Genomic DNA, 19,268 nt, shown 5'->3' with positions numbered 1-19,268 from the left:
TATGTTCGTGGTCTGTTAGAAGGGTGTAGTAACTTATGTAAATCTAAAGTTCTAATTATGCTCCAAACACATAACCTAAATCTAATTATCAAATAAACTAAAATCAAGGAATATATTCAAAACTGGCACCTTCAAAAATCTAGATGTAGCCAGGCATGGTGGCTCACACCTGTAATCCCAGTACTTAGTGATGAGGAGGTAGAAAGGAAATAGGCAGATAGGGAAAAGGCCTTGGTAGAAAAAAGCTAATTTCCTGAGTTTCCTGAGGGGCGACAAATGCCTGAAACTCCAAAGGCTCAGGAGATAAGAAGGCCAGAGCTTCACAAAGCCATCCTGAGTTTCCTAATCAACAAACCCACCGAGCAAGTCTGGCATTCCTGAAAGGAGACCCTTCAAAGGACTTGCAAATGCCCTATGCAAATTCTCCTTGGAGTCACCCTAACCACAAACGGACTTGCAAGCGGTCAGGCATTGGCCAGTCGGATGGCAAAGCGGGGACTTTCCTGCTCGGGGACCCCATCCCCTTTTGGGGAGCTGTTCTCTCTCTCGCAGGTGGTGTTGGCCCTGAGAGAAGGCAGAGTGCATCTGAGGGCACGTGGCTCGGGTGACTCTCGAGTAGTGACCTGAAGGCCTCTGCTGGACATCATGGCTGACCAGGCCCCTAGGGGTGACCTGCACCTCTTTTCTGGCAGATCGCGTGGACTCTGGGAGAAAGTAGTTTGCAACTGATGGGCACTTGGCTCGGGCGACACTCAGGTAGTGACCCTGAAGGCAGCTACTGGACCCCGGAGTTCCGACCGCCCCAATGGGGTGTTCGGCCACTTTTCTGGACTCCGGAAGAAAGCAGCCTGCACCTGAAGGCAATTCGGCTTGGGCTACTCTCAAGTATTGTCCTGAAGGCAGCTGCTGGACCCAGAGTTCCAGACCCTTTGAGGGTGTTCAGCCACCCTTGCCCCATTCCCTGCTGCTTCCAATAAACCTTTTACTCCCCTTCCTGAGGTCTGCGGGTGTCATTCTTCGCTCACCGTAGACAAGAACTCGCCGGGGTTTTCTCGCAAGAAACCCCCGTTTCAGTGAGGTCCTCCACTTAAAAAAAAAAATAAGGACTTCCAGGAAGATGGTGACCGAGAAAAGCGGGGCTTAAGAGTCCCGCTAACAACCAATCTCCATTACCACAAAAAGAGCGCCTTTCATAGCCAGAAAACACCATCACCAGAAAAACAAAAAAACAACCAGGCTCCAGAGAGAAAGCGGACTGAGAACAGAGCTCAGGGCCACAGAGGAGACACACGCGCCCGAGGACGCGGCAGCAGTGCCATACTGCCGGCGGCAGCGGCGAACTCAGCGGACGGCTACAGCAAGCCGAGGTGAGCCGATGCGGAACAGCCAGGTGGGATCTTTCGGCGCAGACAGCATTTAAAGCTCCCAGTGGCTGAGCTCAGCACACGCTGCAGGGATTCAGAGTGGAAATCAAAACCAGAGAAGAAAAAATACGCCAGCCTCATGGCCGAGGGCGTGGCAGAGGCGCCATATTGCTACCGGCGGCGGCAGCAGCAGTGAATTCACCGAGTCCAGTACAGCTACATCTACGTACTCAAGAACAGTGAGTCAAATTGCGGGCCACAGAGGAGAAATCCCAGTGTTGTGCCTCCTGGGACTTGACCCAGTGAGGGAGTGGTGGTGGCAGAGATATCACACCATAGGAGAGCGTGCAACCTGGCACCCCCCATAGTTTAAAGCAGCCTCTATCGACTCCCTGGGTTGGAGACTCTGTGATACAACCCAGTAAAGGAGTAGTAGGGTCTGAGATAATACAGACTCGAGATCCAGAGCACCTTAAGTGAAGCCATAGTGACCCAAGGGAAGAACCCAGAGAAGGCACAAACCTCCAAAATCATGGGAAAGAGGAATAACACTGAAGTAATGAATGTGCACAACCCCACAACATCAGAACCTGATAAAACAGAAAATCAGAGATTTCTAGAAGATCAAATCAGGAAAATAACTGTAGAAATAATAGAGGTGCTTCGAAAAGAACTCAGAGAGAGCCAAAAAGAGATAAAGGATGCAATTAATGAAGTAAAGGCCTCAATTCAAAGCACAAACAACCGATTAGAACACATGGAGAACAGAATCTCGCTCTTAGAAGATGAGCAATCCAAAAATAAATGCATAGTTTCTAATCTAGAAAAAGATATCCAACAGCAGGAATCTGACATTGAAGAAATATGGGCCCATCTTAAGAGAGCTAACCTAAGAATAATTGGAATAGAGGAGGGAAAAGAAAGTGATACCAAAGGGATCAACAATCTCTTCAAGGAAGTAATAGCAGAAAATTTTCCAAATATAGAGCAAGAGGTTGATACACAGATCCAGGAAACTTATAGAACTCCCTTTAGACAGGATCCGAAAAGAGGATCCCCACGCCATATAATTGTCAAAATGACCAATGTGGAAGCCAAGCAGAGAATCTTAAAGGCAACAAAAACAAAGGGCCAAGTGACATTCAGAGGCAAACCAATTAGAATCACTCCAGACTTCCCAAACCAAGTCATGAGAGCCAGAAGGGCTTGGAGTAACATATTCCAAACTCTGAAAGAAAACAACTTCCAGCCAAAAATTTCCTATCCAGCAAAACTTTCTATCAAATTAGATGGAGAAATAAGAAGCTTCCATGACAAACAGAAACTGAAGGAATTTATGTCTTCAAAACCAGCGCTAGAGAAAATACTCAAAGAGATTAACTACAAAGAAGAAATAGGTAAAACTCACCAGAACCAGAGAAACAAGAGTTTCCATCCAACAGACAACTAAGATTGGTTATCTGTGGAGATTCATTATTTATGTTAGTCTTTTACCTATCTCTAAATTGTATTGTTTGCCTTTATTGTTGTTAATTTTTAGGATTTCTAGTTGGAATATTAATATACCTTCAGATATAGCATTTGGAAATATTTTATCCAATTCTATTAGTAACTTTTAACTCTGTTTACATTGTCTTTGGATATACAATATTTTCTTTTATTTTTTAGGGAGTTTGTATATTCTTATGTTGCCTGTGCCATTGAAATCATATCCAAGAAATCACTGCCAATTTCAATGTTGTGAGGTTTTATGACCCAGATTTTCTCCTAAAAGTTTATAGTCTTAAGATTTATATTTAGGTCTTTTATCTAGTTTGAGTTAATACTTGTATGTGGGATTAGGTAAGGGTCCAATTTTATTCTTTTCCATGTAATTATTATTTTTCAACAATATTTAGTTAAAAGATTATTATTTCCACCACCAAATCTTCATGGAAACCTTGTCAAAAATAACTTGACAATATAGGGAAGAATTTATCTCTAGGCTTGTATTTAACTCCAATGGTCTATATATCTGCCTTTAGAACAGTACTACACTGTTTCAATTATTGTAGCTTTATATGGTTTGAAATCAGAAAATATACATCTTCTAGCTTTGTTTTTGCTTCGAGATTGTTTTGGGTATCTAGAGTCCATATTCCATATCAGGATAGATTTTTTTCTGAAAAATAAATATATGATAGTTTCACCTAAAAAAAAAGAAAAAAATATTCTCTGGTAAGAAAGAAAGCAAAAAGAAATATTGAAATGTTATCTTTAAGTCATCAAAAGCTTGGTATCAGACAAATGAAACTGTTATGTGAGATTATCATTTTTAATTTTGGATAAATTGCTATAATACTAGATGTCAACCACTAAGCCAAGCATGGGAGGGAGGGATGGGGAGAGAATGGGGTGGGGATCGGGTGGGGGCTGACTGGGCGATGTGTGCATGTATGTCTACAAAAGTTTGTATCCCACTATGATGTATGAATACAGTGCACCAATAAAATAAAATTAAAAAAAAAAAAAATAAGAAAGCTGGGCGTGGTGGCAGAACCGCTGGTCGCGGTTCGCAGACAGCCTCAGCTACTTAGTGAGGCCCTCTGCAACTCAGTGAGACCCAGTTTCAAAATAAAGAATAAAAAATAGGGCAGGGGGTGTAGCTCGGAGGTCGAATGCCCCTGGGTTCCATCCTCAGACCCACAAAAAAAAAAAAAAAAAAAAAGAAAGAAAAAAAGAAAGAAAGAAAGAAAAATAATAAAAAGTAGGGCTGAGGGTGTAGCTCAGAGGTAGAATGTCCCTGAGTTCAATCCCCTGTACCAATAAAAAAAAAAAAGAAAGAAAGAAAGAAAAAAGGTAGATGTCATGAAAGACAAAGGTTAAAGGAAATTAAAGTGATACAACTACATATATGATCCTTGATCTTTGTTTAGATCTTGGAGGTTGGAGAGGAGGGAGAGACTGTCATAAAAAATGTTGTATAGCCAACTGGCAAATTTTAAATATGGGGAATGTATTAGAGAATGGTATTATGTCAGCATTAAATTTCTGAATTTGAGCTGGGCTTAGTGGCACACGGGAGGCTAAGACAGGAGGATCATGGTTCAAGGCAAACCTCAGCTACTTAGTGAGGCCCTTTGCAACTCAGTGAGACCTTGTTTCAAAATAAAGAACAAAAAAGTAGGGCTGGGGGTGTAGCTCAGATATAGAATGCCTGTGGGTTCCATCCATAGTATGGGGGGGGGGGGTTAAAAGAGGCTGCTTTTAAAAAAATAAATATTGACCCAGACAGTGTTGACTCTTTTTTGTATTGTGGGTTTTGATTCCCCCCAAATTGGATTTATTTGATGTACCCAAGTCTTAAGTTTCTCAATAAAGAAAAAATCTCCATAAATATAAAAAAAACAAAAATAAATAAATATCAAGGTGGGCATGGTGGTGCACGCTTGTAATCCCAGCATTTGGGAGGCTGACACAGGATGATTGCAGGTTTGCACCCAGCCTCGGCTACTTAGGTGAGGCTGTTTGCAACTCAGTGAGACCCTGTTTCAAAATAAAGAATAAAAAGTAGGGTTAGGGATATAACTTGGAGGTAGAATGCCCCTGGGTTCCATCTCCAGTACTGCAAAACAAATAAATAAATAAATAAATAAATAAATAAATAAATAAATAAATATCACCTTATGTCATCTGAGAAGTATTTGAGGAGTTACATTAGTTTGCTAGGACTGCCTTAACACAATGTCACAGCCAGGGTGGCTTAAACAATAGGGATTTGTTTTCTCACAGGCCTGAAGGCTCTGGAGGTCCGAAAGGGAGGTGATAGCAGATCAGTCTCCTCGGGGCCTCTTTCTGCCTTGTGGTCGGCAGTTCTCTTGCTATCTCTTCACATTTCTCTGGGCACACAAGCCATCAATGACCAAATTTCTCCTTCCTATAAAAGTGCAGTCTGATTGGATTGGTGTCCATCTTAAGGGCTCAGTTTAACTTAATCACCTCTTCATCTCCAATGTGTCACATCCTGAGGTGCTGAGGGAGTAAGGACTTAAACGTATGAATTTGAAGAACAGAATTCGACCCATGACAGGAAGTATCCAATTTTGATGGCAGTGACTACAAATTCCCAGGACAGCTGCCTAAGCTAGAGAGAGCTGGCGCTGATACTCAAGAATTACAAAGCTCAGCTACTTTTATCAAGAGGAAAAAATAGAACCACCACTTTTTCCAGCACAGAGAAGATCTGACTTATTTTTATAATGTGTAAATAAATATTAGATTCCTATAGGTGTCAGGAAATATGGGAACAAAGGAAATATGGCTCATCAGACCAGAACAGGCTTTATTTGGAGTAAAGCTGGGGGATGGGGCTGACTGGAAAAGAGAGTCCACAGAGTCAGGAACCCCTTTCCTTACAGACTAGGGGTTTTTACAGGGCAAGGAAGGGGAGGTACAGGAGTAGTCGTGTATGCTGCTGGTTAGTAGGCTAGTGACCAGGTCATCTCAGGGCAGGGTAATAGTCAGGGGGTATTCCTCTTTCTTTCACACTTTTCTTGGGTCTCTTCTCCTCTCATGGCCAGACCTCCTCTCATAGTTCCCGGTCTCCTCTCATGGCCAGACCTCACGGTGCCCCCAGTGGAAAGCTCTAGGTTTGTTCTAAACAGCAGAAATACTGTAGGACCAAAGCGGGGCCATGACAGGCTTCATCCATACAGCAAACATGCTAGACCTAAGTTTCAGGAATACAACTAACAGTTAAGTGCCAGTTTTGGCACCTGGGTCAGGATGAAAAACTCCCAACCAACCCTAGAAGGCAAGAACCAAATGGGAGGCACCAAGTATCCTGTCCTTGCTTGTGATAATGAGGAGATAGAAAGGAAATAGGCAGATAGGGAAAAGGCCTTGGTAGAAAAAAGTTAATTTCCTGAGTTTCCTGAGGGGCGACAAATGCCTGAAATTCCAAAGGCTCAGAGATAAGAAGGCCAGAGCTTCACAAAGCCATCCTGAGTTTCCTAATCAACAAACCCACCGAGCAAGTCTGGCATTCCTGAAAGGAGACCCTTCAAAGGACTTGCAAATGCCCTATGCAAATTCTCCTTGGAATCCCAAAAGTCACCCTAACCACAAACGGACTTGCAAGCGGTCAGGCATTGGCCAGTCGGATGGCAAAGCGGGGACTTTCCCGCTTGGGACCCCCTCCCCTTTTGGGGAGCTGTTCTCTCTCTCGCAGGTGGTGTTGGCCCTGAGAGAAGGCAGAGTGCATCTGAGGGCACGTGGCTCGGGCGACTTTCAAGTAGTGACCTGAAGGCCTCTGCTGGACATCATGGCTGACCAGGCCCCTAGGGGTGACCTGTACCTCTTTTCTGGCAGATCGCGTGGACTCTGGAAGAAAGTAGTTTGCAACTGACAGGCACTTGGCTCGGGCAACACTCGGGTAGTGACCCTGAAGGCAGCTACTGGACCCCGGAGTTCCGACCACCCCTATGGGGTGTTCGGCCACTTTTCTCTATTCCCACTTTTCTCTATTCCCTTCTGGCAGATCGCGTGGACTCCGGAAGAAAGCAGCCTGCACCTGAAGGCAATTCGGCTTGGGCTACTCTCAAGTATTGTCCTGAAGGCAGCTGCTGGACCCCAGAGTTCCAGCCCCTTTGGGGGTGTTCAGCCACCCTTGCCCCATTCCCTGCTGCTTCCAATAAACCTTTTACTCCCCTTCCTGAGGTCTGCGGGTGTCATTCTTCACTCACCGTAGACAAGAACTCACCGGGGTTTTCTCTCAAGAAATCCCCGTTTCATTTTGGAGGTGAAATGTATAAAACTGCCTTGGAACAAAGACTCGGGGTCCTGGTCAAGACTCCACTGCGTTGGAGGGACTTAAACCCTAGCTCGAGCTAGTCCCCCAATAAACCCCTTCCTGTTGTTTGCATTATTATGTGTGGTGGTGGTCTCTGTCACCCTGGGGTCCCGGACTTTGAGTATGACAATACAGCAAGGGTAGAAGGTATAAAAGAGTAGACACAACTGTTATGAACATGCGAGACAATCAATTCCACACACCTCAGCAAGTCCTAGAGAAAACAAACACCACGTAAAATCACTGCAGCCTCACAGAATGCCTCTAAACTGCAAACACCACCAATGTCCATCAACAGCAGAAATGTGAATGTCCTACACTGAAACACCAGAGAAATGAAAAACCATGGATTGTGTTACTTACAATAACATAGATGAAGCTCAACTAAGAATGTGAGATGCATGAATCTTACTGCATGACTATGAATATATGCAATAAAATTCCATCTGTGTGAAACTGAGGTACAGGCCAAATCCATGGTATTAAGGTAAGAACAGTGGGAATCTTTCCCTGTTTTACTACAGACAGATACAATATCTCTTCCTCAGTAGTTTGTTGGAGGGTAGGCTGCAATGGTAATCAGAGATAGAGAGTCCTCTATTTAATGGTAACATAATTTTGTAATTTTCAGACTTTTATTAGCAGTAATATATAACTTAGAAAAATCACAGCCCAGTGTACTTTGTAAAATCCCTCCTCTAAAAACCAGGTAAAGACACATAGGTTTTGGCTGAGAGTGTAGCTCAGTGTGCAGAATGTGAAGCCTTTTGTTTAATCCCTGGCAGAAAAGAAAGGAAAGGAGGGAGAAGGAGAGGGAAGGAGGGAGGGAGGGAGGGAGGGAAGGAGGGAGGGAGGGAGGGAGGGTCGGCCAGACACACGGATTCATAGATTTCTGGAATAATTATGTTAGATGGATCTTTAATTGCTATTCTTCAAATATTTGTCTAATACCCCCAAAGAAACTGATTTTTTTTGCCAACAAAATGTATCTACTTCCTTGCTCATGTCTTAACTGAAAGATTTATTACATGTTGTGCATATAATAGACATCTTTTTTCTTTTTGTTTCTTTTTCTTTTTTTTTCTTTTTTTTCGGGTCTGGGGATGGAACCCAGGGGCATCCGACCTCCGAGCTACACCCCCTGCCCTATTTTTTATTCTTTATTTTGAAAACAGGTCTCACTGAGTTGCAGAGGGCCTCACTAAGTAGCTGAGGCTGTCTGTGAACCTCAGTCCTCCAGGTCTCAGCCTCCCAAATGCTGGGATTACAAGTGTGCACCACCACGCCCGGCTGACATCTTAGCTTTTTTAGATATAGCTTTCACAATTCTCCGGAGAATTAGACCACTCAGGATAGAGGCAGATTTCATCCTTATAACAATGAAACTTTGTTCAAAATGTGTTCTTCTGTTTTCATACTGGTGATACTTTTTTCCTCTTCTATAGTCCCTTTTCAGTCTTCTTTGGTGATTTTCAAAAAATCATTGTTGAAAGGTATATTAAGGGCTTAAATTTTAGACACAAAATAAATGGCTTATTCCTCTCCCCCCAAAATTATGCCCTTTCCTATTCCAATTGAGAACTTCAGTGGGCTGATGGCTGACTTACACATAGTAGTCAACTGCTGTCAAGGTTGGAAGTGTGTCTGGGACTCACTGTGCAAACTAACCTAAACAAGAAAACAAGCCAGGGCCAGCACTGACTAATTTTCAAATCGCCACTCATTGTAAGGGGATCACCTTATGTTTTGCCACTTAGACATCACACTTGAAAAGCACTTTTCCAAATAATTCCAAAGTTGTTCAGAACCATTATTAGACTGGTACTCTTAGGAGTGGTCTGGTCCGCCTTCTGGACACTACCTTTTCCCATCTGCCCAGTTTCACTTTGTAAGGCAAATTTACTTTTGTAATTCTACATCCTCATTGTCTTTTTTTTTTTTTTTTCAATACTGGGAATGGAACCCAGGGGCATTCTATCTCTGAGCTACACCCCAGCCCTATTTTTTATTCTTTATTTTGAAACAGGGTCTCACTGAGTTGCAAAGGGCCTCACTCCTGTCTCAGCCTCCCAAATGCTAGAATTACAAACCCGTCTCCTCATTGTCTTTTACTCCCGAGTCTCAGTGACATCCATGGCTCCTCCTCGTCACTCCCATGCTCCTACCAGCCACTGGTTCTGCCTTGCTGACTTGAGTCACTAGCCACACACTGACATTAGGGGATCCTGATCTAATCATAGAGACTGAGGAGGACATGTGCTTGGGTCTCTTCTGCTCCCAATATGCTTCAAAACCCCTTATTATCATAGACTACTACGGTGGTCAAGGGTCCACGAGGGAGCATCACTCCACTAGAGGTACCATCTAATGGCCCCTCTACTACAGTCCTCCCCAGCTACCCCTGTGACTCAAATGACTGAGCACTCCTTAAAATGACGACTATTGACTGGATGCAAAAAGGAACAGATAATAGCTCTCAGGTAAATTTCACCTTGGGTTCTTCCATTGTTTTCCTCTTGGGATGGTTCTGGTTTACAGTGAGTGGGGCTTTACTGCCACCTCCTGGATTATAGCTTGGCAGCACTGGGCAGTCCCGGCAGAGCCCAAGGAGCGGTGGAATGTATGAAAGACCAACGCCAGCCACTCCAGAGCTCAGCTGCTTCATAGCTCTTTTTAAATAGCTATTGCCCATTCAAGCGAACTGACTTCTTCAGCCCCCACCCTAGGACTGACTTCTACATCCCTCTACCCTAGAATTGGTTTCTCCTTCATCTCTCTACCTTAGAAGTGCTTACTTCTCCTTGACTTGCTTCCTCCAAAGACTAGACAGACATGGGCCCTGAGCACTCTACTTACAAGTGTAACTAGAGTAGATTCTTCTGTTTGTGAAAATGTAACTCTTTATCCACAATATATTTGGAATATATTCATATCTGTGTGATTTTAATACATATTACATATACCATATGTAACATGGATATATAACACATATACATATTCTCTAAATTTGGTGTTTGCTTTAGTTTTCAGGGATAGGAGAAACATAGAAATACCTCCAATATTCAAGTTTAAATCTTTTTGACCTTTTATTTTGTGTGGAATTAGGGATTGAACCCAGGGGGATTCTACCTCTGAGCTATACCCCCAGACCAATTTTTTATTATCTGTTTTGAAACAGGGTCTCACTGAGTTGCAAAGGGCCTCACTAAGTAGCTGAGGCTAGCCGAAAACCCCTCCCAAGTACGCCACCACGCCTGGCTTATTTGACCTTTTTTTTTTTTTTTTTTTTTTTTGCAGCACTGGGGATGGAACCCAGGGGCGTTCAACCTCTGAGCTACACCCCCTGCCCTATTTTTTATTCTTTATTTTGAAGCCAGGTCTCACTGAGTTGCAGAGGGCCTCACTAAGTAGCTGAGGCTGTCCGCAAACTGAGATCCTCCTGTCTCAGCCTCCCAAATGCTGGGATTACAAGCGTGCACCACCACACCTGGCTTGATGTCTTTTTAATATCTTTTATTTATTTATTTATTTTTTATTTTTTGGTGGTACTGAGATTCCTGAAAGCCCTTCTACCTCTGGGCTACACTCCCAGACCTATTTTTATATTTTTTATTTGGGAACAGGGTCTCCTAAGCCAGCGCGCGCAGCTGGCTTCGAACCTGTGCGATCCTCCTGTCTCTGCCTCCCAAGCGCGGGGATTACAAGCGTGCGCCACCACGCCCAGCTTTAATATCTTTTAAAATATCTTCTATTCACAGAGGAAGGAATTTAAATATCCAATAAATATAGAAAAATGAAAAAGATATATGACTGGCCAAAATGAAAATTATTAGTAACACCTAATGTAAAGAAATAGATTTTTCTTATCTGCGGTGAAAATATAAAGTTGTATAGCTTTCTTGGAGGATAATCTAGCAGAATCAAAAATCTAAACTGAAGCATACATTTGCACTCAACATCAGACTTCCACAAATATCTATAAACACAGAGCTCTAAATCACAAGTTACTTATAAGTGATGATGTCAACATTTGTGGTAAGGTACTTCTCAGAAAGGCATGTTAAGCAGACAAGCCGTACGTTAATTACATTTTCAAGTTATTTCATGTTCGAAATTATCAAGAGAAAAAAAAAGACCCTTTAGAAAACAATATAAAAACATGATTTTTTCATATAAATAAAAGAATGTTAAGGGCTCCTTTGTAATGTAAACATACTTAACACAGAAAAATGCATTTAGCCCAGTTCTCCAAGACTACACTATAGTCTTCAAAGCAGCACTCCTGTGGTTCTCTAATTCCCTGCCAGTGGTTTGGTATGCAGGAGGGATTACAAAGCAAGTCAGCCACATTTTTTCAGTCTAATCTGACTCACAGCTGAGTATAGATTCAGGGTTTTTTGTTGTTTTTGCAGGTGGGAGTTGTTTTTGGTTTTTTGTGATGCTAAGATTGAACCTAGGGGCATTCTACCTCCAAGCTACATCCCCAGCCCTATTTTATTTTTTATTTGAAAAGAGGGACTTGCTAAATTGTTAAGGACCTTGTAAGTTGCCAAGGCTGGCTTCAAACCTATGCTTCTCCTGTCTCAGCCTCTCAAGTAATGGAACTTCAGGTGTGTACCAACATATCTGGCTCAGATACAGTCTTAGATTGTAGCACAACCAAAATAAATAAGCCGAAAGGGAGAGTCACGTCTTCTATGTTCCCATTTATATGGGACATCGGCATTTCAACCAAGCAAGGGATTCCCAATCAAAAGAAATGGGTGCTAAGCCTGGGTCTGTCACCACTTTTGTTGGGCAGTCTTTGTAAGATATGTTATTTTATTACCATGCTGCTTAGATCACCAGCTATTCAAGAAAATTAACTTGCTGCCCCATATCCAAAATTTCCAAAAAAAAGAACATATTATTTTAACTTTATTTATTAAATACCATACTGTGGTGTGTGTGTGTGTGTGTGTGTGTGTGTGTGTGTGTGTGTGTACACACACACACATATATATATGTATGTATATATATATGTATATATATGTGTATGTATATATATGTATATATATGTATGTGTGTGTGTATATATATATATATATAGTCACTCAAATAAATCTAAATTAGCTGAGAGTGGTGGCACACACTTGTAATCTCAGTACTTGGAAGGCTGAGACAGGAGGATCGCAAGTTTGTGGCCAGCCTCAGCTACTTAATGAGGCCCTCCGCAACTTGGTGAGACCCTGTTTCAAAATAAAGAGAAAAAAAGGACTGTGGATGTAACTCAGAGGTAGACTACCCCTGGGTTCAATCCCCAGTATCACAAAAATAAATAAATAAATAAATAAATCTAAATTAAAACCGTCTATGGAGATAATATTTATTAATTTTAAGATACACATACACACAGCAAGCCTACTGTCCCATACTAGTACACATTTCATATTAGTATGTGAATAAATCATATCCTTATAAAGAGATTAAATAAACATAAACTAAAAAAGGATTATTTTGGTTCACCATCTTTAGCTACAATTTACAAAACCTTTTTCTCTTAGGTCTTCCCAGGTTCTAACCAGATATAACCCTCAAGTGTCAAAATGGATATAAGTAAATGATATTTAATTCTTTAATTTTAGAGTTCACAAGGTCTTCTAATATGCAAAAGACACCAAAAACATGTATAAAAATTAGAAGGAAACTGATCCTAGACTCTCAGACATTGAGCTAATATTTTCACTCCTATTTTTACATAAAAAGAGCATTGAAATAAGCTGTGGTGCCACTTGGCTTTAAGTATGTCTGATTTCCATGTAGTATATATTGGCAATATTTTTTTCAAAGTAAAAATAAAATATTTTAATGAGAAGCCTCGTAATGCCTATATTTTTATTTATTTATTTATTTTTAGCATTTTAGCCTCACTAATCTAGTCAAACACCTGGTCAGAGGTTAAAGATAAAGCTTTTAAATTGAAACTAAATTTTAATTTAACTAGCACTTGTATGTTGAAACCAGACTCTTATGTTGAATCCCTTTATTTTGCCTCCTCTTAAATGTTCTACTCTTTTGAGGCCCAAGTGTCTAAGGTCAGAATTTTAATATTAAGCTTCTCAGAATAATCAAGAAAAATTCTAGTTAAATTCTTGTACTAAGTTCTAGTCAAAGGCTTTTGGGGGGAAAACACCATTAATTGGCTAAGGTGAAAGACCTACACAAATTCTGGTCCCTTTAACAATTATTCTCTAAATGACAAATGTAGAGCATGGCTAGAAACCAAGGACCTGAAGGCAAAGTCTCCCACCTAAAACTGGTCCCGTGAGCTAGAAGACACATGTGGAATGGCTTTGTGCCTTTGTGAAGAGCTTTTGGGGAGGCCCAACTGTTTGAGGTAACAAGGCAACAGGGACGACCCTGGGTTCTACTGCTGACTGCAAAATACCAGGGATAAGTAGAGTTTATAGTAACAAACATTTCTTCCCCAAAGCTGCTTCTGCTGGGTGGCTCAATAGCAACTGGCCTAGAGAAGAGACACCAGCCGGGTCAACAGTTAACCCTGCTTCCCATCTCTTTTTTTAAATGAGAAGCACAGTACTTAACCCATTTGGAAGTTATATGTTCAAAATCCCTCTTGTCCACTCTTGTTCCAATTATGCTCCTTCACCCAGGATCATCAGACCAGGATCGTCCAGAACAGAGGGCTAACCAATGTCAGAGCTGCACTAAGTCATTCCAAGCCAATGGCTTCTCTGCCAGATCCGCATTCCCGTGGCTGAGAATATCAGCAAAAAGGCCAGGTCCCATGGTACACCCGGTGGACACCAACAGCAATCACAGAAACCAAAGATCCATATCTGTCTATGGACAGCAGTTATCTATCTCCTTAATACCTAAATGAGATTTTAAAGTGTATCTTTGTAGTTAGAAAACATTTCTTACTGATCCTAGTTTTTCTTTATTTTCTTCAACTGTAAACAATAGAGATTACACACAAAGTTCAAAGCATGAATAATATGACCTTTTATAATGTGTCTCTTTTTTACTCATTTTTAATCTTGGGTAACTTTAAATACACAATCTACTAACAGCAAGTACATATTCATGTAACAAGAACCATATCACTATTCTTTCATTGTATATATCTTGAAACAGTATCAAGACTGGAAAAGTACTGGGATAACAGTTAGGGAGGGGCACTTGTTCCATCATCCTGATCTTCCTACATGGTAGTCTTTGTCTTTCCTTCTTCTGCAAAGCCTTTCTGGAAAATGTAGGCAGTTAAGGAGGAAACAATCGATACCACGAATGCTCTTCCTGGATGTTAGCATTCCTGTTGTAAGAGGATGCCATCTCAAGTGCTAGAGCAGCGTCTAAAAGCACAGAAAAGTACACCACCAAATATTATACATAAAATCTTCCCAGAAACTGATTTCTATCTCACTTATTTTTTCATAATATATATATTGACTGATATTGTTGTTGCATTCTATGCAGCCTAAGAAAACCTTAGATTTTATGTATTAAAAACAAGACTTTAGCTGGGCATGGTGGTGCACGCTTGTAATCCCCGCACTTGGGAGGCTGAGACAGGAAAATCGTGCAGCTTTGAAGCCAGCCTCAGCTACTTGGTGAGGCTCTCAGCAACTTAGTGAGACCCTGTTTCCAATTAAATATAAAATGGGTCTGGGAGTATAGCCCAGAGGTAGAAAGCCTCTGGGTTCCACCCCCAGTACCACCAAAACAAACAAACAAACAAAAAAACCCAAGACTTTAGCCAGGCATGGTGGTACATGCTTGAAATCCCAGTATTTGGCTGAAACAGGAGGATCACAGTTTGTGGACAGCCTCAGCTACTACTTAGTGAGGCATTTTGCAACTCGGTGAGACCCTATTTCAAAATAAAGGATAAAAAATAGGGCTAGGGGTGTAGCTCATAGGTATAATGCCCCTGGGTTCAATCCCCAGTAACACACACACACACACACACACACACACACACACACACACCACAAAGCTTTAAAGAGAATCCTTTTTGTGTGAAGTACTGGGAATTGAACCCAGGGGCATTCTACCTCAGCCATAGCCCTAGTCCTACTTTATTATTTGTTTTGAAATGGCCTCACTAAGTTGCTGAGGCTGGCCTGGAACTTACAATCTTCCTATCAGACTCCCATGTACTGAGGTGATAGGAGTGCATCACCACCTGGCTTAAAGACAGTTTTTAAGATAATTACAAATCCAAACTATCATGTGTAGCATATTATCTCTTTCTATGCAAATAATAACTGATTGTGACAAAACAGATCCCAGTTTTATAGGGCCTACAGTTTATACAGATTATATAAATCAGCTCATAGTTCACACGAACTAACTCAAATAGTACATTGCAAACACCTCTCCCTGGGTCTTGGGAGGACCAATGCAAATGAAGAGCTAAATTTTGAGCTTTTTTTTTTTTTTTACCTCACAGTAATTTCATCTTTGATGTCACAGATGTACAAAATGCTTTTGTAGAAGCTAACATATTAATTCTAATAATATCATTATGAGAAAATGAGATTTTATTACCATCATATTTTATACAGAGTTAATGAGATATTAAACACTGAGTGACTTGCTTTAAGGTCACACAGCAAATTATTCAAAAAGGTCTGATTTTTGTTTTGAGAGTTTTTAGTCCTGCCTAAAAAGTTATATACAACAGCAAGTCAATCATTTGGCACAGCACTGAACCCTCTTTATTGGGAAAGAGATTGCCATGTAGTCATTCAGTGTCTCTTGCTCAACAGGCCGGAGGCTGACAAGGGGGATGAGTGTGTACCCTCCTTGAGCACTTGTCATGCTCAGTTCACATCACTGAACTAATATATGCACCAATCCACGAGCACGAGAAGAAAGCTCTATGGAGAGGATTTCATCTGTCTGATTTTCTAAGCGTCACAACTCCTTCTCTGTCAGGAGCTCTCAAGGAATCAATCACCAGAGAATGTTCAGCTCAAAAAAATCTTTGCAGTATTTCTTCAATATTTCCTGTGTAAGGTTATACAGATTTAAGTATGAGATATCAAACCTACCCTCTTCAGAACTAAAATGATTTTCAGTGCTGGTGTTCCATTCGAGGCAAATCAGCCTCTGAATCATCTGACAGGGGAGATCCTGATACCTATAAATTAATAATCAAGCATTACAGGTTTTCAGTAATTTCCAACATCCCACTCATCCAAAAGTCTAACTCTGGATGTTCAAATAAAAGATGCGTACAATTAACTATTCATAGTTCAAGTTGCTTGCATGGAAAAGGATGAAGTAAGAGGACATTACTCTTTGATCTATTAGTTTCTACATATATTAAAAGATAGTTCTGCCGGGCGTGGTGGCACACACTTGTAATCCCAGCATTCGGGAGGCTTGAGACCAGAGGATCGCGGTTCGTAGACAGCCTCAGCTACTTAGTGAGGCCCTCTGCCACTCAGTGAAACCTGGTTTCAAAATAAATAAATAAAAAATAGGGCAGGGGGTGTAGCTTGGAGGTCGAATGCCCCTGGGTTCCATCCCCAGACCCGCAAAAAAAAAAAAAAAAAAAAAAAAACATAGTTCTGATCTGCCATGGCCCACTACAACCCATCACTCCTACTTGTTGCAAAATAAAAACAAAACTTGTTGGAACCATCGTTTTAAGACTTCAAAACAGCCATTTTATCTGTGCTATATCAAGTAAAGGAAAACCTAATTGAAATGAATGGAGAGACAAGAATTCTTAGCACAGAAACAGAATTAGAGATTTTAGGGCTAATATATAAAACATCTGAAATTTATTTATTTATTTTTTGGTGGTACTGGGATTCCTGGAAGCCCTTCTACCTCCAGGCTACACTCCCAGACCTATTTTATATTTTTTTATTTGGAAACCGGGTCTCTTAAACCAGCACCGCTGGCTTTGAACCTACTCGATCCTCCTGTCTCTGCCTCCCAAGCGCGGGGATTACACGCGTGCGCCACCACGCCCGGCTTAAAACATCTGAAATTTAAAATCTGGCTGGATGAGCTTAATATCAGAACAGAGATGACAAAGTAATATGTCAGAGAATGGGAGGATAGATCATCAAAATTATACAATCTGAAGAGTGGAAAGAAAAACGATTACAAAAAGTGAGCAGAGGGAGGGAGGGGAGGGAATGGGAGGGAATTGGGGAAGGGCTAAATGAGTGATGTGCGCATGTGTGCCTCCGCCCCATTAGGACGTATGACTGCAATGCACCGATTAAAAAAAGTGAGCAGAGCCGGGCGTGGCGGCGCACTCTTGTAATCCCCGCGCTTGAGAGGCTGAGACAGGAGGATCACACGGGTTCGAAGCCAGCCTCAGCTACTTAGTGAGGCTTTCAGCAACTTAGTGAGACCCTGTTTCCAAATAAAATATATAAAAAAAAAGGTCTGGGAGTATAGCCCGGTGGTAGAAAGCCTCTGGGTTCCACCCCCAGTACCACCAAAAAAAAAAAAAAAAAAAAGTGAGCAGAGTATCCGGAACATATGAGAAAACACTGAAAGGTTTTATATGTTATTGGTCTCTCAGAAGGAAAGAAGCAAAACATAGAAATTATAAAAGAAATCATAGAGGAGAAAGAATATACGGAATAGCCAGTCTTTAAATTGAAATGGATTGTCATGGGTAAAATGTCAAGTAGACAATTTGTTTTGAAAGAATAAAAACAATTCCAGAGTTTTACATTTTTTTTTTAAATTTTTCATCTTAAAATGTTTATTTATTTATTTTTTTTTAATTTTATTTTATTGGTGCACTGTATTCATACATCATAGTGGGATACAAACTTTTGTAGACATACATGCAAAGTTAGTTAAAGCTTTAGGGTTAAGGCAGTGAAAAACTATAAAATCCCAAGCCGGGCGTGGTGGCGCACGTTTGTAATCCCCGCGCTTGGGAGGCGGAGACAGGAGGATCGCGCTGGTTCGGAGCCAGCCTTGCTGGCTTAAGAGACCCTGTTTCCAAATAAAAGTATAAAATAGGTCTGGTAGTGTAGCCTGGAGGTAGAAGGGTTCCACCCACAGTACCACCAAAAAAAAAACCAAAAAAGGAACATATTTGTATAGATATCTCCTCTCCCTCTCTTACACACACACACACACACACACACACACACACACACACACACACTAAACCCTGACTAGTTCTTTAGAGTAAATTCTTCCTAAAATACATTAAGTGTGAGGGACGCCTGAGTTGCAGCTAACCTACAGCTAAGGGCATTTCTGTACCTGATGTAAGGCAATACTGGGGGTATGCAGGTCAATAGCAGCCAGAGAAGGAATTCGAGATTCTGAAACAACTTTGTTCTCTTTCTTTGTTAGCCTAGAATTTCGAGCTAGAGAAAAACAACCATAAACACAATAAAAAAACGTATACATTTTGTTAGTTTTTCACATTCTACATCTGTCTCTCAATATGTACTTATTATACACAAATAAGTATATATATATACATATACATACACATTTACCTACTTAAATATGGGAAGTTCTATTAATTATTTTCTTTTTTTTTTCCACTGGGGATGGAACCCGGTGGCATTCTCCCTCCAAGCGACACCCCCAGCCCTGAGTTACAGAGGGCCTCACTAAGTAGTTGAGGCTATCCAAGAACCACGATCCTCCTGTCTCAGCCTTCCAAATGCTGGGATTAGAAGCGTCCGCCAAACACCCAGCTATAAATTATTTTAATATTCTGTTTGATTGATGTATGTTTCAAATAATGTAAATAAAAGGGCTGAAAAAAGTGAAAGCATTCTAAACATACCTATGCCTTCCAATGCCCTTAGTTCAGGAAGGTGATTGTAGTTTAGTTCAGGCAAACGAACATCTGTCTTGGAGTACTCCCTTCTTTTCTTATTTGCCTGAAGAAGGCTTTTTTCACTAGAGACCTGATAACATCAGAATGGTAAACACCAAAAAATTAGCTTCAAAATCTGCTAGGCTTGCACCCTTTCATAATTACTCTGCTCGTGTCTTAAAATGTGAATATTTGAAGTGCTAAAATAAAAAATTTGAAGGATATTAATAACACAAACTAAAATCTC

General features: G+C 41.1%; 1 protein-coding gene across 2 annotated transcripts in view; it reads right to left on the bottom strand.

Annotated features, from left to right (window-relative positions):
• Nucleotides 1-16,276: 16,276 nt before the first annotated feature.
• CDKL2 (cyclin dependent kinase like 2) overlaps nucleotides 16,277-19,268 on the bottom strand; it is a gene marked incomplete at both ends in the record, with an annotated part of 35,249 nt that continues 32,257 nt past the window's right edge. The window contains 3 exons of one of the 2 annotated variants that reach the window (XM_080697367.1): nucleotides 16,277-16,342; nucleotides 18,451-18,557; nucleotides 18,989-19,112. In XM_080697367.1, the coding sequence (XP_080553493.1) occupies nucleotides 16,277-16,342; nucleotides 18,451-18,557; nucleotides 18,989-19,112 (297 nt within the window). The remainder of the gene's footprint in view (nucleotides 16,343-18,450; nucleotides 18,558-18,988; nucleotides 19,113-19,268) is intronic. The other variant, XM_080697368.1, reaches the window with a different exon arrangement.

This window comes from Muscardinus avellanarius, assembly GCF_963383645.1.
Source record: "Muscardinus avellanarius genome assembly, chromosome: 6".
NCBI lineage: Eukaryota > Metazoa > Chordata > Mammalia > Rodentia > Gliridae > Muscardinus > Muscardinus avellanarius.
This window is presented reverse-complemented; position numbering and strand designations above follow the sequence as displayed.